Below are 21,446 nucleotides of genomic sequence, written 5' to 3'. Positions count from 1 at the left end.
GGCTGGCTGGCTGGCTGCTTTTCAACATTTTCCGCCGCTTTATGTTTCAGCGATTATTACCAGTGGTGTACAGTGTATAGTGTGGTGTGTGTGTGTGTGTGTGAATCGGGGAGTTGTGGAGTCGAGCGAGGCGCATAATTGTGGGAACTTACGTTACGGAACGCTCGTCTAGCAGGCCGTAGACTGGTGGACTCGTAGACCTGTAGACCTGGCTAAGGCCACTCAGCCGTTCACTTGGCTTACTCACTTACTCACTTACTGACTCGGCCCGGCGCTATAATGCCAATGCAGGTCCGAGCCCAAACCAAACCCAACCCAACCGAACCTATGCCTAAACCCACCACCGCCACTTCAGCCACCCAACGTCTTCGTCTTCGACTTCGACTTGAACGTCGCCTGCGTCTTCCGTCGTTCCAGTTACAGTCACTTGACCAACCGAAACATTGGGAATACTGCGAAGACTACGACTAAGGCGAATATACGACGACGAATGGGAGTAAGAGTGAAATGAGAATAGGACGGACTGAAGACGGGCCCGTTTTGGTGGGCATAATTGTTGATCGTCGTAGCGTGCATATTTATGGGAATATTTCTCCGAGCGGAGCCAAATCATTGCAGCTCCGCACTTCTTCCCATGGCATCGAGGCTCTTTTCTGGTTCTGGTTCTGGACGAACGCGCGCTCGTCCAACTTTGACCTTTTTCCGACCATTATCTCGTTACCCCCTCCCCGATTCCCCGATTCGTTTGTCTATGCAAAATGCATAAAAATTCCACGGAGCATTTCTCAATGCATTCAAAGCGGCTACGCCTGCGCAAAAACTGTAAGAAACAAAACTAAGCCGACGATGACGACAGAAATGTCTGTGTGAAAACAGTCGCAAGTCGCGACTGTTTGTGTGCGTGAGTGGGCGACAAGTCGGAGAAACGAGAAATCGAGTGAATGTCCATGGGGCCACGAACATTTAAAAGAAACAAAATGCTATAAAGAAAAACCCCAAGGCGCGCGACTAATTGAATGGCCAAAAAGTGAAGCGAAAAAGGTCCAACCGAAAAGAGCGTTCATCGAAAATTAACAAAAGAGGAGACCACTACTTTCCTTTCGCTTTCGACAATTGCCAGTGTTACACAATCCCATCCATACAGGGTGCTATGTTGTCTTTGGTTATCTAGCTGTATGAGTGATAAATAACGTCATAAAGCTAGCTTACCGAAGTTAATATTAGCGTCTGTCCAGCGAAACGGCCAAAAAGGAAACCCACGTTGCCTATGCCAAGCCAGCATTAAAAGCCAAATAAACGTACTATTAATATGAGCCCAGGTGTCGGTACACATGCATGTTTATTGTTTGGCAGTTTGCAGTTTGGCTTTATGGCCAGCTGCTTTGGCAAACAAAATACAACCGCGTACTCGAGAGTAAGTTTACTATTAAGTTTTGCGCCATGTCTCTCCATCCCACTTTGTTTTGCCTTGAGTTATAGCAACGACCTTTGCCTGGAGTTATTTCTATTTTTACCTCTGCGAACAGAAACAAGAGGTGGAAAATACGGAGAAGGAGGAACTGACCCCACAAAGCGCACTCAATGACGTTGCTAATGAGCAGCTGGCGGAGTCTGATTCACTGAAATCGATATGAAATATGGCCAGCAGGCACACGGGAATGTGGCAAGCCGAACCAGACACAATGGTCAACCTAATGAGTAAGAAAATTAATTGAAGAGGAAATCCGCAATTTCGACGCGTCGATAATTGATAAAGTGGGAAGAAAATATTTCTCAATTTTTAGTTGTTACTAACAGAGTAATACAGCTTAAGTGCTTTTTACTAACTTAATAATTGATAAGGTGGGAAGAAAATGTATTACAACTTTTGGTTGTTACTAACAAAGTAATACAGCTTAAATACTTTTTACTCACTTGTTCACTTAACAGTAAACCTTTTAGATATATTGATTTAGCTTTCAAAATTAGAAAACAAACCAATAATAAAACTAAATAATTGGTTTACCGTATTTAAGTTAAGCAATGAAATAATCGTTTAGATCAACAGTAATACTACCGATTTTTATTTCATGAAGAGTAACATTAGTTACTCTCTAATTTATTGAATCGAGTGAAACAGAAAAATTGAAGTCTAAGTTTTGGTAAAAATAAAAAACATGTGAAGGCTTAGTTTAGCCTTCGTAATCTCAGTCTCGCTGCCAAGTTGAAGTTCACAGATCTCGGCAACTCATAGGCATATGACTAACGACGACTATGCAAATTAGTTTTAGCCATATGCCCGGTTATCGCTGCCACAAAAAAGAAACAAAAACCCAAAAGGCACAACTCAACATCTGTTCGGGTTGAGGCTAAAAGCTAATCTCTCAGGCGGCTCAAGCGATCACTCATTTTAGCCAGTATACCGGGTGAGCATCCACACTCACGTAGCTCTGGTTAGAATAGATATAGGGGCGATCTCTGGCCTGGCGTCTCATATATAGCCGATGATGTATGGTGGGAATTTCCGTTACTTTTGCCATTCGATTGGTCGCCAACAGATCTCTCCCCCAAGTAAGGTCTAGGCGTTGTCTCCGAGAGAGCAGTTGAAAACAGTAAGACCCCATTGATGTGTTGGCACTCGGGTGGTCCATGAAAACCTTTAAAAATCTTCATTAAATTAAATTTTAATTTGAATATATCCGATCTCCAGTCCAAACGTATCCTAAAAAACAAAAAATGGTTTCTCAGAAAATGATGAACCTGAAATACAAACTACTATCTCGTTAAATTCGTAAATAATATTAGGAATAAGGTCCACCCTTGAGTGCACTTGCCAGATGTGTCGTTAAGAGACAGCCTTCTATGGTGGAAGTAAACAGATTCTTTATTTTATTTATTATTAATCTTTAGCTTTTTCATTCTCATAGACCCGTGGCAGAGTATTTGTTTTTGCTGTTACTCAATTCGAATTACATATCACTAAAAATCAAAACAGAAATGTCATTCGCCTCCTTCGGATATTGTTTGTAACCCGACTTTCTTTTACTTGATAGATTGGTTTTCTTTTAGAATATCGCTACAAGAGTTGGTTTTAGTAACCAAATTGTTGTTTGTCTTCTTGATGTGGTTTTTGTTAATTTTCGATCTAATCATAATCGCATTTGTTGCGCTTTATTCACAACTTCGTTTTGCTAAACAAAAGTCTGTGATTCTGGTTAGTTTCGCTTGTTTTCTTGGGAAATTAGTAGGCAACTTAGAGAGTTAGAAACAAATAGTCAACACTATCATCGTATTCTTCGTCGACATAATAATAATTAGAGTAATCATAATAAATTTATCATACATACATACAAGCTCCATATTTAAGTTGTTTTTTAAGTGTTTACTTGAACTAATTTTAAATGTTTGATTTTTAATTTAGAATTAATTAATATACTTTAAGTTTCTGTTAGAATTTGCTAAGAGTTCAGTTAGTTAATGGTTCAATTCGTTAAAGCCTTTCCTACACACACATATACATTTAAATAGGTTTCCTCGCTAACTTAGTTTCTGGAAGAAAGTTGTAATTTTTTTCATAGATTTTGATTAGTTCATTTTGGAGTATTTCGGAGAGAGGGTGAGAGAATGGCAAACTGAAACCTTTTCGCTATATAATATATTTTGGAAAAAACGAAGTTGTCACAAAAATGCTATCGCGATAGCACAGAGATATTTGCTGATGAGAAACAATTGAGGGACTTGTCGATGAAGATCATACCTAATAAACTACGGACCATTTAAAAAATACACGAATTCGTATTAATATTTTCATAATTTTCTCGTCAATTTGCATTTCTTTGTTCGTTTCCTGGCTACAGAAATCATTTGCTGTTAAAATGTCCTTATTGTGTTCGGTTTTTCTTTTGTTCTTTTGGTTTTTTGGACCCCTGCCCTTTTTCGGTTATACATAGTACATTCTTCAAACTATTTTGCCTTCTATGCTACTTTATGTTCACTTTGTTAAAACATACACAGTAAATTCCTCTAAAATGCTTCGGTTTCTGTTGTTTGCTGTTGTTGTCTTGTCACCTAAATAAAGTAAATAGTGTTGCATATTATTATAATTAATTTTTTTGGTTTTTTCATTAACGGGTCTTCGCTAATCAAATCCGACTTTGCCGACGCAGAATCTGGGTTCGGCACTTTTATTTCATTTGTTACTTGTTTCCTTTTTAATGTGCTCTTTACATTCACACAAACAGAGATGCTTCTATTTGAGTCGGCAATTGTTTACATTTAATTAAATATCTTGTTCGTTAAACTCGAAAATCAGATTTTAGAGATTACGCTTGTATTTCGGCTTATGTTTTCCCTCGGTATTTTCAACATTTTTCTTTGGCGACTACACACACACGACAATGTCTACAAACGAATTCAATTTAGTTTAAAAACTTTTCAAGTTAGACTAAACGTAAACATAAATCATCTCGATCTAGATTGGGATGATGTGGCTGCGTCCGTGGCTGAGGATGTGGATGCGAACCTGCCGTCGACTCAGAAAGAGGCCTCCACCAGGTAGGTGCCGTCCATGGGCTGATTGTTTTGGCTATTTTGAGCATTGCTGGCAGCCGGCATGTATTTGCCGCAGGCCTAAACAGAAACGAGAACGGAGCGGAGAATGCATTAGGGCCTTTACCGTTTCAGGTCAGGTTTCTCATGATAAATGATAGCTTCAGACGGAGTTCCATAGGCCTACAACCAAAAACAGAAGCTTGGAAGGGGACGTGGACAAAAACAGCCTTAGATCAAAAGGTTCGGGCAATCTCAAGTCTACTAAAGTTTGCTTAAGGAAGCTTTCTTACTCGAATGTTTTAAATAAGTTATACAATGTAATTTAATTTAATGTTGTGATAATTATTTTTAAATAATTTTTTAAGTTTAAAAAATATATTACATTTTTTCACCAATACAAGTGCTTTTCAAAACAAATATCTTTAAGTTTAAGGTAGCTCAGTTTCGAATTTAAAATAAGACCATCAAACTGTTTTCTTTAATTTTACCTCACAGTCTACGTGTATTCTACACCAAACATACATTTAAAAAACAAAATGTATAGCATACTTTTTGGTAGTTGTTTAGAAGCAATACATGTAAAACTGTAGATTTCAATAAAAATGTTAGGTTGGCAAAGGCAAAGATTTGGAATCGCAAGATCCGAAAGAGAAGTAGTGATGTAAGCTGCTAAAAGATGACTGTTTCAGCCTTTAAAAAAATAAATTGAACTACATATGAACTACCATCATGATTATATGTAAGAGAAGTGAGAAAATGAGCGCCTAAAGCTTTTAGCCTGAGATGCTTTCGGATGTTAGCCTTGAGGATGCATTAGAACTTCTGAAGGTACGATGTGGGAATATACAAAATACAATACCAACAGAGATAACAAAGTCAAACCACACACAAACGGAATATGTATAAAGAGGGAGAGAGAGGGTTACGGAACAGAAGGAACTTGGACCCACCTGCAACGCACTAGACCCCCTCGAGTGCCGGAAAATGGTTGACTATCACCCACTTTCCGCGAATGGGCGGGTCCTCTACTCTATTTACAGGGTTCGTTCGGGCATATAGCTTACCTGGTAGCGCTGGGAGCAGCAGCGGCCGCAGCAGGATTGCAGCAGACCGGCGGCACTGTTTGTCGAGTGGGCCGGACTGGCCATCGGCGACGGAGAACCCGGCCGCTTGGGCTGGCCGTTATACGGAATTTCTAACTCGACAAATTCTCGATCCTGCGGTATTTGAGCATTGAGAGGTACAGCCAGAGAAGAATTTTACAAAGAGAAACGAAGAATACATAGAGTACAATGTTTTTCCTTTTTTTTTTTTAACAATTTTACAAATATAAAAGTTTGGGGAGGGTGGGGGTTTTTACACACACAAAACACAGGATCGGGTTGGGTACATATGCATAAACAAATACTTAGAGCGACAGGGAAGAGGAAAGAGCGAGCGTTTTTGGCCCATTCGAGTTAAAACATCAATTAAAACATTAAGCTGGTCTATAAGAAGGTGGGACAAGTTAAAAACATTTGAACGCTACGTTTTATTAATAGGAAACGGGTGATTTTTTCATCATTTTTGCGGCTCCTAAGCAATGACAATTATACAAAAACACTATGAGAAGAATTTTTATATTGAAACAGCCAAGGGGAAGGGTTAAGGGGCGGGGCAGCGGCGGGCGGGCGGTTGATCATTTAGCGGAACGAGAGCGGTAAATGCAGGGCGGAACGCTGGGCGGGGCGGGGCGGGGCGGGTCAGAGCGGTAAGAGTGGGAAGCAAGCGCCAGCGAGCGACATTCGAGTGCGACTTTTGGTTTAAAGGCGGCTACTTTAATGGTCGCTTGGAACCGATTCTCGATTTGTGGCCATCCGGGGTTTTATTGATTTGTGGTTTTAAATGGACATTTTATGAGCTCATCAAGTGGGAAAGCTTATTGTTTTCGCTTTCTGTTTTCTAGTCGCAAACATAAAAAGGGTTTATTAAAGCCGTTAATGATAGCCTTCCTCCGTTTAGACCTAAAAGTCTTGTTATGGTGTCTTCAAAATTTTTAGTCGAGTTATTTCATGAAAACTATAAAAAAATAACAACAAAATTGGTGGATTTCAAAACAATTGTTCAGTACTTTTTAGATTTAATAGGTAGACAGATTTAAATATTTCTTTCCTTTGATTCTATTTTAGTTTGTTGAACAAAAAGAAATCTTTAAAAGTCACTGCTGATATAGTATTTTTAAGCGAATAAAAATAAGCCCGTTCAAATGGTACGCCATTAAATTGAATGGCAATGGGAATTTACTCTTTATAAATCAGGAATTATAAATTGTACGCCTTAATGATCTTTTTATATCCACTTTAGTGATTTTGCATAGTTCCCGAAGACGCCTCCCTCACTTGATGAGCCTCCGCTTTTTAAATTGTTTAGATTCTGATATTTTGGATTTTTATTTTCGTTTTGGGTTTTATGTTGACAGCAATCGATTGCATATGGCTAAATGGACGTTTCGAAAATTTCTTGATAGCATGTGGGGGAGCATTCGCATATCGTTCGATCCAATACTGCTCGGTAATGACCTATTCGGGGTACTTAAAACAGAACAGAGCGCATAGCATTCAACACGAATCGGTTTCTTTCAACAAAGAGTATTGAAAATCAACAAAAAACAACAGACAATCAACAAAAAATAAGAAAAAAAAAAAATAAAAAATGAAAATTGGAAATCATAAAAATTAATTGCAACGCGTAAACATGAACGAGATAAATAGATAGAGAGATACAGAGAGTTAGAGAGAGAGGGATATAGAAAGATTTGAGAAAGAACGGAACTTAAATACAAACCGAAAGCACTTACTTTTGCGAATTTATATTCGTTTTTCAGAGCATAGACACGATTTTCATTGCTTTTTATTTCTATGTTTTTATATTTGCTTGATTTCAAAGCCAGTTCGGCTTCAGATCGTGTGAAAAACATGACACAAATGGTGAACTTAGAACGTACAACTTAGGACGTAATACAACAGATCCGACACACACACATAAAAGACCATAATGTACAGAAAAAATATAATACGAAAATAAGAACAGGATTCCAGAGGGAAAACTAAAACTGGTTAACAAAAAATGCACATACAAAAGATGCTGAATATTCGCGTTTCAGTTCAGTTTCTTTTTCTCTTGGGTTTAAGCGATATTCGATTTTGGTTTTGATTTTGATTTTGATTTGGTTTAACGAGAAGACGCAACAGTTGTGGAAGGCTCGACAAGAAGTCCTTCCTCTCGCCATTGGCTGCCGTCGACGCTACTTTGGCTGGGGGTGTCGCCCTCGTGGTGGCCGTTGTCATTGCTTGGCTAACGAGCCTGCGGCAAACCTTACAATTTCTGACTACAACTGAGGTGTTCAAATGTTGCTACATCTGTCACGGAGTAAAAACGAAAGGTGTATAGAGAGAGAGAGTGTGTGAGGTAAATCATAAGTCGAAATCATAAGTTCAAACACTGAGCGCGCAGTCGAGTGGCACAAATACGTATATCACATGTATAGTATAGTATAGCATATAGATAGAGAGATACAGATACAGATACAGATAGCTGCGAAGCGAAGGACACACTGCCCCGCACGTCGCGTATACGCACCGTTGTCTTCTCCAGACAGCGCAGCAAGTGATGGTGCTGCAGCTCGAAGATGTCCTCGTCCCGGTAGTTGTCATCCAGCTCGATGCCAGACTCCTGGGCAGCCCACCGGGCCTCGGCGGCCTTCTTCTTGCTGACAAAGGCGGCTCCGGACGAGGCCTTGGCAATGCGGATGCGCGCCAGGCGAGCTTTCTGCAAGGCCACAACACGTAATGAGAAATGGTGGGTGGTGCGAGGGGGTTTGGGTGTTTACAAAAAAGGATTAAGGATACAGCTGGCAGAAATGCAATTATAGTAAAACATATTCGGTTCTTGATATATCCCGGGACTTTTCTAAGACACATTTAAGCACAAGCTTAGATAGATTCGGAACAAATAAGGGTTTTTGATTTTGATTAAATTTAGATCTAATTACTGAAAAAATAAACAACCCTTGAAGATAGAAAATTATATTTACTGCTTTAATTTGATGAATAAATTTACAGAACTGGAGAATGGATCAAACCCCATTCTTTTATTATTAAAATTCCTTTATTACTTTATTCACAAAAATGCTTGATTTTTCTTAGCAATCCCAATCTTGGAGCAAATAATAAGAACTTACCCGCTGCGCCTTGCGCTTGTCCGCTCGCTGGTTCTGGTGATAGATTCTACTAAAGTTCGATACGATAACAGGTACAGGTAAGGCGATGACCAGCACACCGCTGAGCGAGCAGACGCCGCCCACAATTTTGCCAGCTATTGTCTCCGGCACCATGTCGCCATATCTGCACAGGAATAAAAGATTGCATCATTAATATGGAAACAGTTATGTTCAGGGGTGATGCATAAATTCACGCAACTAGGGGTGACGATATAGCTATCCCAAAACCAAGATGGAATTTTATATACATACGAGTATATTGAAAAGAATCAATGAGTTTAAATTTAAGAATGATGGAAAATAAATACATTTTCAAAACGTGGCTTTGCAATAACATATTTAAAATTGACTACTACGCTATCAACTATAATGTGCAAAATATCTCAAACATATTTCCCACTCAAGCTAATCTAACTTAGAAACTTAAGTACTACAACCTTTATGCTATTATTTCACGTTAAACTCACCCCAGCGTCGTCATTGTGACGATGGTGTACCAGAAGGCCGCCGGAATCGACGTGAAGTTGGTGCCGTTGACGTTCTTCTCGGCGTAGAACATGACGGTGGCGAAGATGATGATGGCCATGGCCAGCGAGAAGACGAGGAAGCCCAGCTCGCTGGCGCAGGACTTGAGCGTGTAGCCGAGGATCCGCAGTCCCTGCGAGTGGCGGGAGAACTTGAAGATGCGGAAGACGCGGAACACGCGGAGCGTCACGAAGGCGCCGCTGACGTCGTCGTTGTCGGTGATGCCCAGTCCGATGTAGTAGGGCATGATGGCCACCACGTCGATGATGCTCATCACTGAGCGCACGAACTTGCAGCGGTCGGGGGCGGCGAACAGTCGGAGGAGGTACTCCGCCGTGAAGATCATCACGCAGGCGGTGTCCAGGCAGAAGAAGACGATCTTGTAGCGCTCGCCGCAGGGCAGGGTTCCGGCCCGACCTGGTCGATGGCCGCAGGGCACCGTCTCCACCACGTTGGCCATCACGGAGACGGCGATGAAGAAGCCCGTCACGTAGTAGAACACCAGGGCGCTCGTCGACGTGTGCGGGTTCTCGAAGGCCCGCCACATCTTCTGGCGCATGTTGGTCAGCTGCTGCAGGTTCTGATCCCCGTTCTCCGACAGCTTGTCGTCCATCAGCCGCTCGGCGTTCTCCCGCTTCCGGTCCCTGTAGTCCTCGTAGCAGCAGTCCCCAATTACGTCCGGCATGATCCCGAAGAAGGCCAGCTCCTCGTCGTAGCTGGTGAGGCATTCGTGCTTCGGGTAGTGCAGCTTGCCCGTCCGGTAGTAGTTCAGTATGTGCCGGAAGATGTCCGGGTCCCGGTCGAAGAAGTACTCTTTGCAGTCCTCGTCGTAGAAGAACTCTCTTTCGTTCGAGCCTGCAAGGGAGGTGGTCGCCATTTTATTCGCTTGGATATGTTAAATATAATATAATATAATTGTTGAGTTTATTTCTGGAGGATAGGAAATTCTTCAGAAATCTATTTAGAAATCTATCTTTAATAAGAAAGTTTGATCTGCGGAACACAAATGTGCTACGATTATAAGTTGCTTCAATGACAACTCGTTCTGCGGAGAAGTTTATTTGACCGAAAGCTTTTATTGCCATTTTAGTGCTTCTCGGTGCTAAGAGAACATTTTTCAAAATCATAATTTATTTTAAAAGCTAACAGACACCAGAGAAGTATCTTTATTTTATCATCAACGTATTTACAGTGTTCAGATTATGTATAAAATACAATTCAAAAAATAAAATACATATAAAATAAACTCTATATCATGCTTTAATCTATCTAATCTATTAATCAGTTTGAATATAAACAATCTTACTGTATGAATATTTAACAAATCGGATCATTCTTAAAAAATCTTTCCATATACAGTCGAGTCCCGATAATTCGAAATGACAAGGGGATCACTTTTTTTACGAACTTGACGGGAATTCGATTTATCGAGATTTTTTTCAAGAGATTTTTTTTCAAGGGAACAGAATTTTTTACGAATTATTTTCGATTTTCGATTTAGCGGGGTACGAATTATCGGGATTCGACTGTAAGTATGTACAATAGAATATCTTCTGCCTACATGTGCATACTACGCCGACGAATATGCAGTACTTTTTGAACTGTCTGGCGGGTGGTGGGTCAAGTGACTTATTGATTATATACTTTTTTATTGAATAATGCGATTTATCCTTTTACTTATCAATAAATTGAATCATAATCTCTTAAACAAAAATACCTAAGTTCAAGGCACATACCTAAGAGAGTATCGGGATATTTCTCCAAGGTGTTCCGCCACGTCTCGAAGCGACGGCCGGAGACGTTGATGAGGAGCTTCTCGTCGTCCGTCTTGCGGCGGTCCTTGGGCATCGGGGGCGGTGGCAGTGGGTGGGTGGCTATCGGCACCCACCCGATGGCCGCCGCCCGGGCGAAGGGCAGCCAAGCGGCGACCGAGGCCATGCTATGGGGTGGAATGTTTCAGTGTCCCGGCTGACCGTTGGGCTCTCCTGTCCTCCGGTCCTCGCTGCGATCCTCCCTTGCTCGGCTCGATCCCTATGTTATTTGGCAGTTGGTTGGGGCTTCTGGGCGCACTTCTGGGGCGGGGAGTCCGCTGATTAACTCCTATTTAAAGCTCTGGTCCGCTGCCCGTCCTTATTGTGCTGTTGCGAATGCATGTCTGCAACTTTTGGCTAGCTGTGTTTTATTGCTTAAACTTATTGCTGTCATTTTGCTGTGGCTGCTGCGGCTCTTGCTTTTATTGTTCACTGCGGAGATATGAAAAGTTTCCCCTGCACTCCAGTTGCGTCGACGTGCAGCACTGCAAGAAAGTGCAAAAGTTGCCAGAGCTGTAGTGAAAGTTTTCGGGGGGGAAAAGCGCCGGCTATAAGAGTTTTAATTCCACGAAAAGTTTTCGAGACACGTTCGCATTCACACACACTCAGTACTATAAAAAGTGCAGTTTAACATTAAAGTTTGGACTCAAGTACGAAATATTTTTGATGATCTTGTATGTTTGTTAACATTGTTTTTAGCTAACTAAAGGGTAGACTACATTAGGTATTTGTTTAAGATGTTAAAAAATCTTCTCACACATAAGAAACATCAGTTTATTTGAAGAATAATGGAAAAATCCTACAAAAGTACGTGTACAGACTAAGAACTCGTAAAATTTATTTTCAGACTGCATTCGCACAAAATTCTTTTTAACTTTAAATGTTATGGCAAATATTTTGCAAATTTTTTAAACAAATACCTTGATACCCCCGCAAATTCCCAAAGACCATGTGAACAGTATTCCGCTTAGGATTGGCTCATTCGAACTAACAACACCCACATTTAATTTAAATGCAAGCAATTGTTTGAAATTCACTTCAATCGAATTCTAAAGTTTATGGGGAATCCCAAATACTATTGTCTTCCCGCCCCCGTCCGGTGGATTTTCCGACTTTCCCAAAGCATAAATATTATCATAAATCTGAGGGAACGACCCGCTAGCACAAACTACACTCGCCCATCGACCCACTCTCCAATTTCTCGCTTCAGTTGTTTATATTATCAATTTATCCCCCGCCCTCCTCGACGCTTCTGCACATATAAAATGATTCACAGCGGCAGCAATCGACAGACAACGCCATTCAATGCGTTTTCGAGCAGCGCTCTGTCTAAATATTTAAACGAGCCAAACAGAACCGGGCCACTGGAGCGCAGTGGAGGGATGTTGTATATGGTAGTATGCCCCGTGGGTCCAGCAGCTGAGACCATTTTAATGGTTCAAACCAGCGGAGTGAACGACCATCGGACGGTCTTCCATCTGTCCGTGTCTGGATGGTTCTGGTTTTGGTTCTCCCAGTTCTGGCTCAGGAAAGTACAGAGGGAGAAAGGGTAATCAGAACAATTTTATAGTAGGCATTTGGAAGACTAAAGTTTTCCATTAACAATATGTTTTCTAACGCTTTTGAGCCTTAATAACATTGCCATAGCTTCATAAACTGTTTTTTGGAATGCATCGTAATGCAAGTTATGTTTTTTTGAGCACCATTAACAAACATAATTAATAAAGGAAAAAATGTTGTCATAAAGAAAGAAATGAAATTGATAATAGAATGTTTAGTGATCTGAAGAATATTGGGTTTAAAAAAACATAGCAAAGATTCAATAGTAAATACAAACATGAAATACTAATAGACATTCAAGAGAAGGGAATTCGGAAGTGGGAAGTAAAAGATTTCCTTTTATTTCTAGATTGTACGAAATTTGCTATTAACGAGCAACATTTTCCTCAGTGTATGGGATGCGTGGGTGTCTTTGCGTGGCTTTGTTGCCTGGTCTTGCCAGTCGCACAACAAATTTATGTGCATTTCTACAGACTGTAAACACCCTGCAAATCTTACTTAGGCCACAAGTCATTTTCCAAACAACAATTAGAACGCAAAAAGTTTTTGTGTCCGTCCTTCGGCCTTCGGACCACCCCGCCCCTCGGCCAGCAGCCACCCACCCAGCTGGGAACTGTGACAAAAAGTCATTTGTTTCCATAAATGTCATGCCTTGGCATGGCTCTTGAAGTCTATATAATGTGTGTCTTTGATTTATATAATATTTATGGCTTTGTCTCTAGTTGTGTCACGATTGTTATTCCATTGCTCAGATAGTCTGGCTAAGAGCACATCGATTGCACTGCCAGAAACTGCTACTCAACTTGCTGGGCAGCGCCACCTGCCAAGTTCCCGAGGGGTCATGCACTCAGAAAAAATAGTTAAAGCTATAGAAACCTAAGAGGATTTTCTACTTATAAATATCCGAGAAACATGCAGATAAGCTTTTGATAAATATTAAACCTTCTGTAGTTTTTGCAGATGATGTTTGAACCGATTATATCTGAATGGAAAATTATTGGGAATTGGATACAAAGTGTAAAAGTTTTTTTGACGTGTCTACACGCCTTGAAGGGGTTTCCTTTCAAGAGGTGAAACAAGGTGTTCTGGGGTGAAGTGGATGTGCGTTTGTCATTCGGCGTTGCCATAACAATAGCCATTAGTAGTTATTAGTTCGCTGAATGGAAACCACTAAGACACGACACGGTCACAAAAAGGTTGTCGATAGTTGAAGGCTAAGGTTTGCCAAGGTTAGCTCAGGGGATAGATATTCGGGACGGGGTTCGCCTTATTTTATTAATACATGCAATAGGAGTATTACGGTACCAGTTTGATTGATGACTTTTACGGTTTTTTTAATAATACGAGTACATATGAAATCTATTGATAAACTAATGTTGGATATACTTCGAAATATATTTCTTGCCTCATTAAAAGATTGCCAGGACTCTGATCTCAATAGCAATTGTGGGTCTAAAAGGAGTTTATAGACCGCCCTCGAAAGGCAAATTCAAACAATTTCATAAAAGTTCAGTTTACATCAGAAGTAAGCTCAGTTTTCCCTGCACATAATATCACATATTATACAAACACATTTCGCGTCCATTAAGCGCTGAGAAGTCAAACAAGCCGACAGATTCAACCTGGCACTCCCTGCAATATCCATATTCCACCCACATCCCACAAACCCCAAGCACTATTCGAATCCAGACAATGGGCGTTAATGTTTTAATGCCACATTATCCTATCAACAATTTTCCGTTATAGATTGACGTTCAACGTGTTCAGTGATGTACAGAGAAAAAAATATAACTTTAATGTATAATCTGAGGGACAATAGTCGAATTTAGGGAAACAAAAAGTGTGATTCTATTCGTTTTGATGGGCTTTGTTTAGCCAACAACTTTAAAAAATGATTACCATACAGCCTTGCTATCGATCGAAAAATGTTTATACCTTCGCTAGGATAAAGAGAAAGTGATAAACACATTGAAAACATAGACTTCATCAATAAAATTTTAAATCTTTTTAAAATGTATCCAATAAATATTTACCCTATTGATTTTTTTATTAAAAAATTATTTTTTGTATTTTTTCCTCTCTGTATTCATAGTCGTTGACCTTGCTTTTGTCGTTTGCTGCGGACGAAATGGAAATTAATCAATGCCGTTTGCTTTGCTCTCCTGACCCACCCGCACATCAAACACCACCCACCAACACACACCACACAGCACACACCAACCACCACCCACCACCCACCGCCCACTGCCCACTGCTGACGTTGATGTTGATGTCTGGGTGTCGTTAGGCAATCCAAGGAGAACTTCAACATCACCATCAGGATCAACGTGTTCGGTGCGTGGTGGGTGCCATCAAAATAAATTGTCAAACGGCAAACGAGGGGACAAGGTCGGGAAGTGGGCGGTGACCCGTCCAGCTGTCCAATGAAAAACACCTTGGCGCCAAACGGGGCTGCGAATGTGACTTCCGCTTGGCTCCAAAACAAAGGCGCCACATGTCCCTATTATAATTTTTTCGTCCGCTCGGGGCTTTCATTAATTATTTGCATAGTTTATTTTAGTTTAGCGTGGCGAGGGGGCTGCCTAATTATTTGCCATTTAGTTGGCTGCTTTCAGTTACATTTCGTCTCAAGGTTTCAGTTTGTAGGTAGGTGGGAAGAACCCCCGAAAAACCGAAAAAAGCAGCGACAACAAAGCCCCTACGCTTCGTCACATCGAAGGAGATCCATCCATCTGTCCATCCATCCACACCATGTTCGCCTCGAACAGCATTGTATGATTTTTTTCGGTTGCCATTCGAGTGGGAGTGTTCGGACTTGATTTTGGAGACGCTGACTGGCATTATAAACATTTCAATCAACAAATTTTGGAATTGCTATGAATGAAAAGGTGAGCGGAATGAGCCCGCAGTCGCATTTAATTAATCAATTCATTTCGTAGAAAGAACTTCTTTGTTTAAAAGTTAAACTTAAATCAAATAACGATATCTTTGTATACATATGCAAACAAAATTATTCGTTTGATATGGTTAGACTTCCAATACTTTTAAGGAACAAAAATAAAAATATAAAATATATAAATAATTAAGTTAATAATAAAAATAACATGTTAATATATAACATTAAAAAGCTTTGTATAAATGCAGATATTAAAAAATATATCTAATTCTTTTGAATATAAATAAATTGAGGAAAGACACAAAGTTGGTTTGCTATATAACCTTGCATTCAGAATAAATATATCATATTTATCTGACCTTCAGCAAAGAAATAACCATATCTATTTACACCTCGAAGCCGACATAATCATTATCTATTAATGTTGCTTTCAGGGCATATCAATTTCGCCGCCATCTCATTCGTTTTTTTCTCTCTTGTTTGCGTTTCCTGACGGCCTGTTTTTTAATGTTTTTGTTTTTGTTTATTATAAAGTACAAACGGGCAGAGCAGACCACCCACTCGGCCCCCGTTACTGTGCCATTCAATTTGGAGCCCCAAAATGCTAGTTAGGCATTAATGTACGAAGCACACGAGAAATCTACGGAAATCCTGCGAATTTTCCTCTGCGGCCATTGCGTGGGCCTGCGTTATTATGACGGCCCGACTTCGACTTTCTCTTTTTAGCCATCTCAAAGCGGAAGCAATTTGGCGAAAAAAAGAGGAGAAAAATTCGCCAGTTTGAAGCCAATTGCAACTTTGAGAACAATGCGAAACGAAAAAATGGAAGCGTTTCCAGATCATAAACGAAATTTTATGGCCTGAGCCATTTCAATTTTGTATTTTTATTGACAATAAGTTAACAATGTTTACTTTTAGTTGTGTGTTGTTGGGTTATTTTTAAACAATCACAACAACCTCCTAACCAGACCAAAAATACCCAGCGTTTTCCCAACTGTTCGAGTTTCCTTCGTTTCCCCGCGTTGCCTTTCCTTTGTTTACAAGTAGTTTTTTTTCTGATTTTTAATTTTGTTTCATCGGTTTAATGAAAAATGAGAAATATGTACTATTGAGCGGACAGAGATGCCGAAGAAGCAGAGAATGAGAGTGGGAGAGAGAGAGAGGGAGAGAGGGAGAGAGTCACACATTCTCTGCGCCTGCTCATAGGACCCTTGGGGGCTGGTCTGGGCTTTGGATATGGGTTCCGGGTCTGGGGTTCGGGTTCGGCTTGGGATCGGATTGGGATTGGTTCGGATTCGCCCTTGCCCTCGCCTTCGCCATCGCCTTCGCCGTGGGGCCAACATCAAAAAACATTTCGCCATTTGTCTCTGGGCCTTATGAACATTTTATAATTTTCCTTGTACTTTTTACTTTGCTCATGAGGCTGCTGCTACGCTTAAGTAGAGGCTTATGTATCCTCCCACTAAGAACCCAATTGAAGGTGTCCCTCGAATAAGGTGTCTATTTGGCAAGCTTTTCAAAGAAACTAATTTGGTTTATTGCCGCCTTTTGCTTGATGGAAATTAATGCGGCTTTACACACTATTTATTCCCAATCACCGGAGCTCTATAAATATCTCTGTTGCATTATTGATCCGTGCATATAGGAGCATGCATTTTGGGTCAGCATATTAATGTTTACCTGCTTACTATATTGGTATTAAAAAGACTAATTTGTTAAGAATTTTCTCTGTTTTTAATTTACTAAAAATTTTTTGCGTTCTGGTATAAACACTGCAATAAAAACCCACGTTGCCTGTTTTATTACATTATTTTTGAATAACAAATACTGAGCAATGAATTGGGTGATTATTATGGTTATTACTAACAATTTTACACATCATAAATATTTTAGTGCTCAAAGCCTAAGGAATAAAATAAATGAAATGTGAAACGGATATATCGGAGAATATGCAAACAAGTCAATTTAATATGGACTTTTACAAAAGTAAAGTCAATAACTTTACAAATATTTTCACCATCAACTTAATTTTAAATTGAACCATAAAATACGCTTTATCTGCCGTAAATCCGCACAACAACTTTCAATAAATGCATGTAATTATTCGGCCAATTGATGCATGGCCAATTAAAATCCCCTCAATCTGGAAATTAAATAAAATTAATTCGCCAATATTTATTTGCTTTGGCAAAAAAAAAAAATTGGCCAGCTTTTCAGAGGCATTCGCATATTAATTTCGTGGAGCCGCAACACACTGCGTATGCTTATTATTAATTTAACATTGCCCATACGTCATGTTGCGCCAGAGAACAATACAAGAAAGGGCCGAGTGCGCCCACAACAATTCGATTACAAGTTGATTAATTATTTAAATTGCGTGTACGAAAACAAATATTCGAAACAACAATCAAATGGGAATGCTGTGAAAGCGGTTAAACAAGAGTTTCTTGAAAGAGTTCTTCAGTTTGGAAGGTAAACAAAGGACGGGGGTTCAATTTCCTTAATATTTATAACAAAAATGTCTATTATTTCTCTACATATTTTACGATAAGTAAAAACTTAAACTTTTTTTTTGGAAGATGTAACCCAAGATTACGAAAGTGACATGATATTATTGACTCTTGGTACATAAATATGTAAATAAAAAAGGGAGTAATTTTATTTTTATAAAATTATAACCCACAACATCATTTTATGTTTTATTATACATTTTTCCCAATTTTGTAACTTAAACTAGATTTTTTTAAGTGTCGCAGGACTTTTATTGCATAATAATAAAGATGTTGAGAGCTGGGATGTTGAGAACATCTAGTTGGAGAGTTTCGTTCGTTCACTGTTCAAATTAATTGCAAAACTCATAAAAAACTTTATAGAGTCGTGCTTATCAGTTGGCCAGCATCGTCGGATGAAACGGCTGCAGTCCACCGAATCCACCACCCCCCGAAAAACTTTTGGCCCGTGGCCCTGACAAGCAGAAAATCAGGAGCGGATCAGGGATGTGAGGGGATGCGGGGGCGTCCTGCGGACGTGCAAGTGACCCAGAGAACGAAATCCTAGGCCGCAGAGAACGGATGGGTGGTTCGGGTAACAAACGGTGGAATGTGGAATGGTGGCTACGGCCAATGGCGTAATTTATGTAGGCCCGCTAAGCCTTTCCATGCGTAAAATGTGATTATATCTGCGTATACAACTGTGACCACGTACGGGATGGTGTATTATACTTTTTTGGGATCCGTGGATGATATAGTGTCCCCTACACCCCAGGAGTACTAACATAAATAAAAAAAATTTAAATCGTACAAAGAAAAATTTTATTCCAGGTGCATACTGTTTTATAATATCTTCTTGTATTATTTATATATTGTAAATTCCACCCTATTGGTATGTTTAATGATTTAAAAATTCCATTTTTATGTAATTTGTTTTTCCAAGCAGAGGTAATATGGCTATACTGACTGGGCAAAAAGAGGTTATTTTAGATCTTAAACCAAGATGAAATCACAAAAACCTCAGTGAGGTGCCCACGTGCATTACATTTTAATGGAATTGTCATTCTTATCCCATGATAACAAAACAACAACTGCAGGATGCGCTGCGACTGCACTGCTACTGCGCTGCTTTGGCTGCATTAAACGCGTCATCACAGAAGCACACGCACGCACTCCTACACACGCACAGGCAAAGACTGTGTGTGTGCATCGGAGATGCTTGTATTAGTGCGGCTTTGTTGTTGCGCCAAAAACCAAGCCAAGGATTTTTCGCACATTTTAGCCATCAAATGGACTGTTTCTAATGCACTGAAGAAAAATATGTGATTCGAACTCATCGTTGAATTTTATTTTTTACTAATTTACTGAACTATGGTAACAGAAAATTCTACTAGCTAACCTGATTTCAATTAAATGCAATGGAGAAGAGAAAGAGAATATTTATTTCAGAAAAAGGACAGAAACAGACGAAATCTTTTTGAAGATTCTGGTTAATTTGATCTTTACTAAAAGAAATCAGTAAAGATAATAGCCATAACTAAATTATTAGTAATCAGTAACCAATTCAAAAATGGTCCAGCAGGCTATTGTTACTAAAAATTAAAGCCCAACCAACCCTCTACAAATTTAAAATTCTTCCTTGTTTTTATACAATTTTTAAGATTTTAAAGCTTTGTCTGGCAAAATTTGTATTTTTCTTAATATTGTAGTTTGTTAAATATTATATGTAGAAATCCCATGTTTTTGACAGTGTCCTGTTGCTCCTTTCTGCCTCATTCTCTCTTTCTCTCCTACAGACGACCTTCACTTTCATACGGCCGACCGTTATATATTTTGTTTGCTCAACGCTTTTTAACATGTTACATTTTTATTCGTTGGCCTCCTACTGGATAAATTAATATCATGAGTGGAATGGTTAAGGGGCAGTGTGGGGATTGCTCTAAATAGGCCAACAATGCAAGAAGAACTACTTGTTGTTGTGATGCATGCATTTTATGAGGAGCAATTAAAAAACATTTTTTTATGCGCTAACTATTTAGCAAGGACATGAGCGGTTAAAACTGGATGCGAGTTTTCTGTTCTATTCCTAGTTTTTCTCTGTTATTTTTTACGGCTGTTGTTGTTGCAGAGAGAACGACCGCAACAACAAAAGCAACAACAGTAACATTCGCGGATACACACATTTTCACAAATCAAAAAAGCAAACGAATATTGCCGCACACACTCACAGCAACACACTCCCACACACACACACGGACAAGAGAGACAGACAGGGAAAATCTCTCTTTTTTTATGGATTTTCTGGGCAGGCAATCTGCTTTCGCTGATGTTTGATTAAACAATTGCTTGATATTTTTTCAATACTTTAGTTGACTTTCTCCCTTTATCTGTCCGCAATTCTCTGGGAAATCATCGAAATTATTTACACATACATACGCACTCTTTTCGGATTATTACATTTTACACTTGTCGCCTCCTGAACTTTTCCCACCTCCACCACCTTCTTCTTCCGTTAGCCGCACATTTTACGCACTATTTCGTGTACATTTTCTTCGCTTTCGTTTCGGGAAATTCTTTTCTGGCCTTTTCCTTTTTAAAACTAATATTTTTATTTTCCCAGCTTTTTCCTGCACGCACGATGGCCACAAAAAACTTGGCCCAAGCTGCGTCCCGCTATTTGCTCCGCTCAACTTTTTTGGAGGCGTTCAGACAAACAGTTCTCGACAAACTGAAAGTGAAAAGCAAAAAGCACCAGCGCCTCCGACCATCGGAGCCCGAGTCCAAATCCGAACCAGAATCCGGGGCAGCACCAAAATACTCACGGAGTCGGCGCACTTTATAGAGCAAGTGGTGGCTACAGAATCGGAACAGATGTTGATGTTGCCTTTCGAATCGGCAGGCAGAAGACCTGAATGAATTAATATATAAAATGTATTGATAGTTACTTGAATGTCTTTAAATTCCTATCAAATTTTCCGAACTTGCGAGATCGGCATCGTAAATACGCACAGTTCTACGGAACTACAAAGTTTATTGCCTTCTAGTCTGCTTGTATTTTAATATTAAATAATAATAGTCTGCTTGTATTTTAATAATAAAAATTTAAGTATCATGTTATCGGCAAAATCGTTAGTATAACTAAAGAAGAAAGGCTTCAAATTTAGGAAAGAAAGCAAATTGTGGAGAAAGAGCTTCGATGTTAAAAAAAAATAAAAGTTGCAGTAGTACGAACTTATTTCATAAGAATCGGACAAATTGGTGCCATGATGCAAAAATTAGAATTTTAATAAAAAAAATATTTCCTTACTTCAGCGTTTCGGACAAAGTCGTTTAATACAGTAAACTATACGGTACATTAAAAAATGTGTGCACTTATA

The 21,446-nt window shown here is 39.6% G+C and overlaps 1 protein-coding gene across 7 annotated transcripts; it reads right to left on the bottom strand.

Moving 5' to 3' along the window:
* Window positions 1-2,840: 2,840 nt before the first annotated feature.
* Window positions 2,841-21,268, bottom strand: LOC108088869 (potassium voltage-gated channel protein Shal). Of its 7 annotated transcripts, none has more exons than XM_017186852.2 (7): window positions 20,502-21,268; window positions 11,050-11,609; window positions 9,256-10,168; window positions 8,750-8,912; window positions 8,149-8,337; window positions 5,595-5,747; window positions 2,841-4,608 (listed from the first exon to the last, which is right to left on the bottom strand). In XM_017186852.2, exons 2-7 carry the CDS (start codon window positions 11,249-11,251, stop codon window positions 4,513-4,515), a joined length of 1,716 nt encoding a protein of 571 aa, XP_017042341.1. In that variant the 5' UTR covers window positions 11,252-11,609; window positions 20,502-21,268; the 3' UTR covers window positions 2,841-4,512. The 7 variants fall into 7 exon arrangements, 6 of the variants coding, with proteins under 6 accessions (XP_017042341.1, XP_017042340.1, XP_017042339.1 ...); XM_017186851.2 differs by having other exon boundaries at window positions 20,510-21,268; XM_017186850.2 differs by having other exon boundaries at window positions 20,527-21,268.
* Window positions 21,269-21,446: the final 178 nt, after the last annotated feature.

This window comes from Drosophila ficusphila, unplaced genomic scaffold (assembly GCF_018152265.1).
Source record: "Drosophila ficusphila isolate 14025-0441.05 unplaced genomic scaffold, ASM1815226v1 contig_106, whole genome shotgun sequence".
NCBI lineage: Eukaryota > Metazoa > Arthropoda > Insecta > Diptera > Drosophilidae > Drosophila > Drosophila ficusphila.
This window is presented reverse-complemented; position numbering and strand designations above follow the sequence as displayed.

Coding starts and splice junctions, on each gene's coding strand:
- LOC108088869 (XM_017186852.2), bottom strand. CDS start 11,251: ATGGCCTCGGTCGCCGCTTGGCTGCCCTTCGCCCGGGCGGCGGCCATC. Junction 8,913..9,255: donor GTCACAATGACGACGCTGGG/GTGAGTTTAACG, acceptor ATTCCTGTGCAG/ATATGGCGACATGGTGCCGG. Junction 5,748..8,148: donor GCTGTCTGGAGAAGACAACG/GTGCGTATACGC, acceptor CAAATACCGCAG/GATCGAGAATTTGTCGAGTT.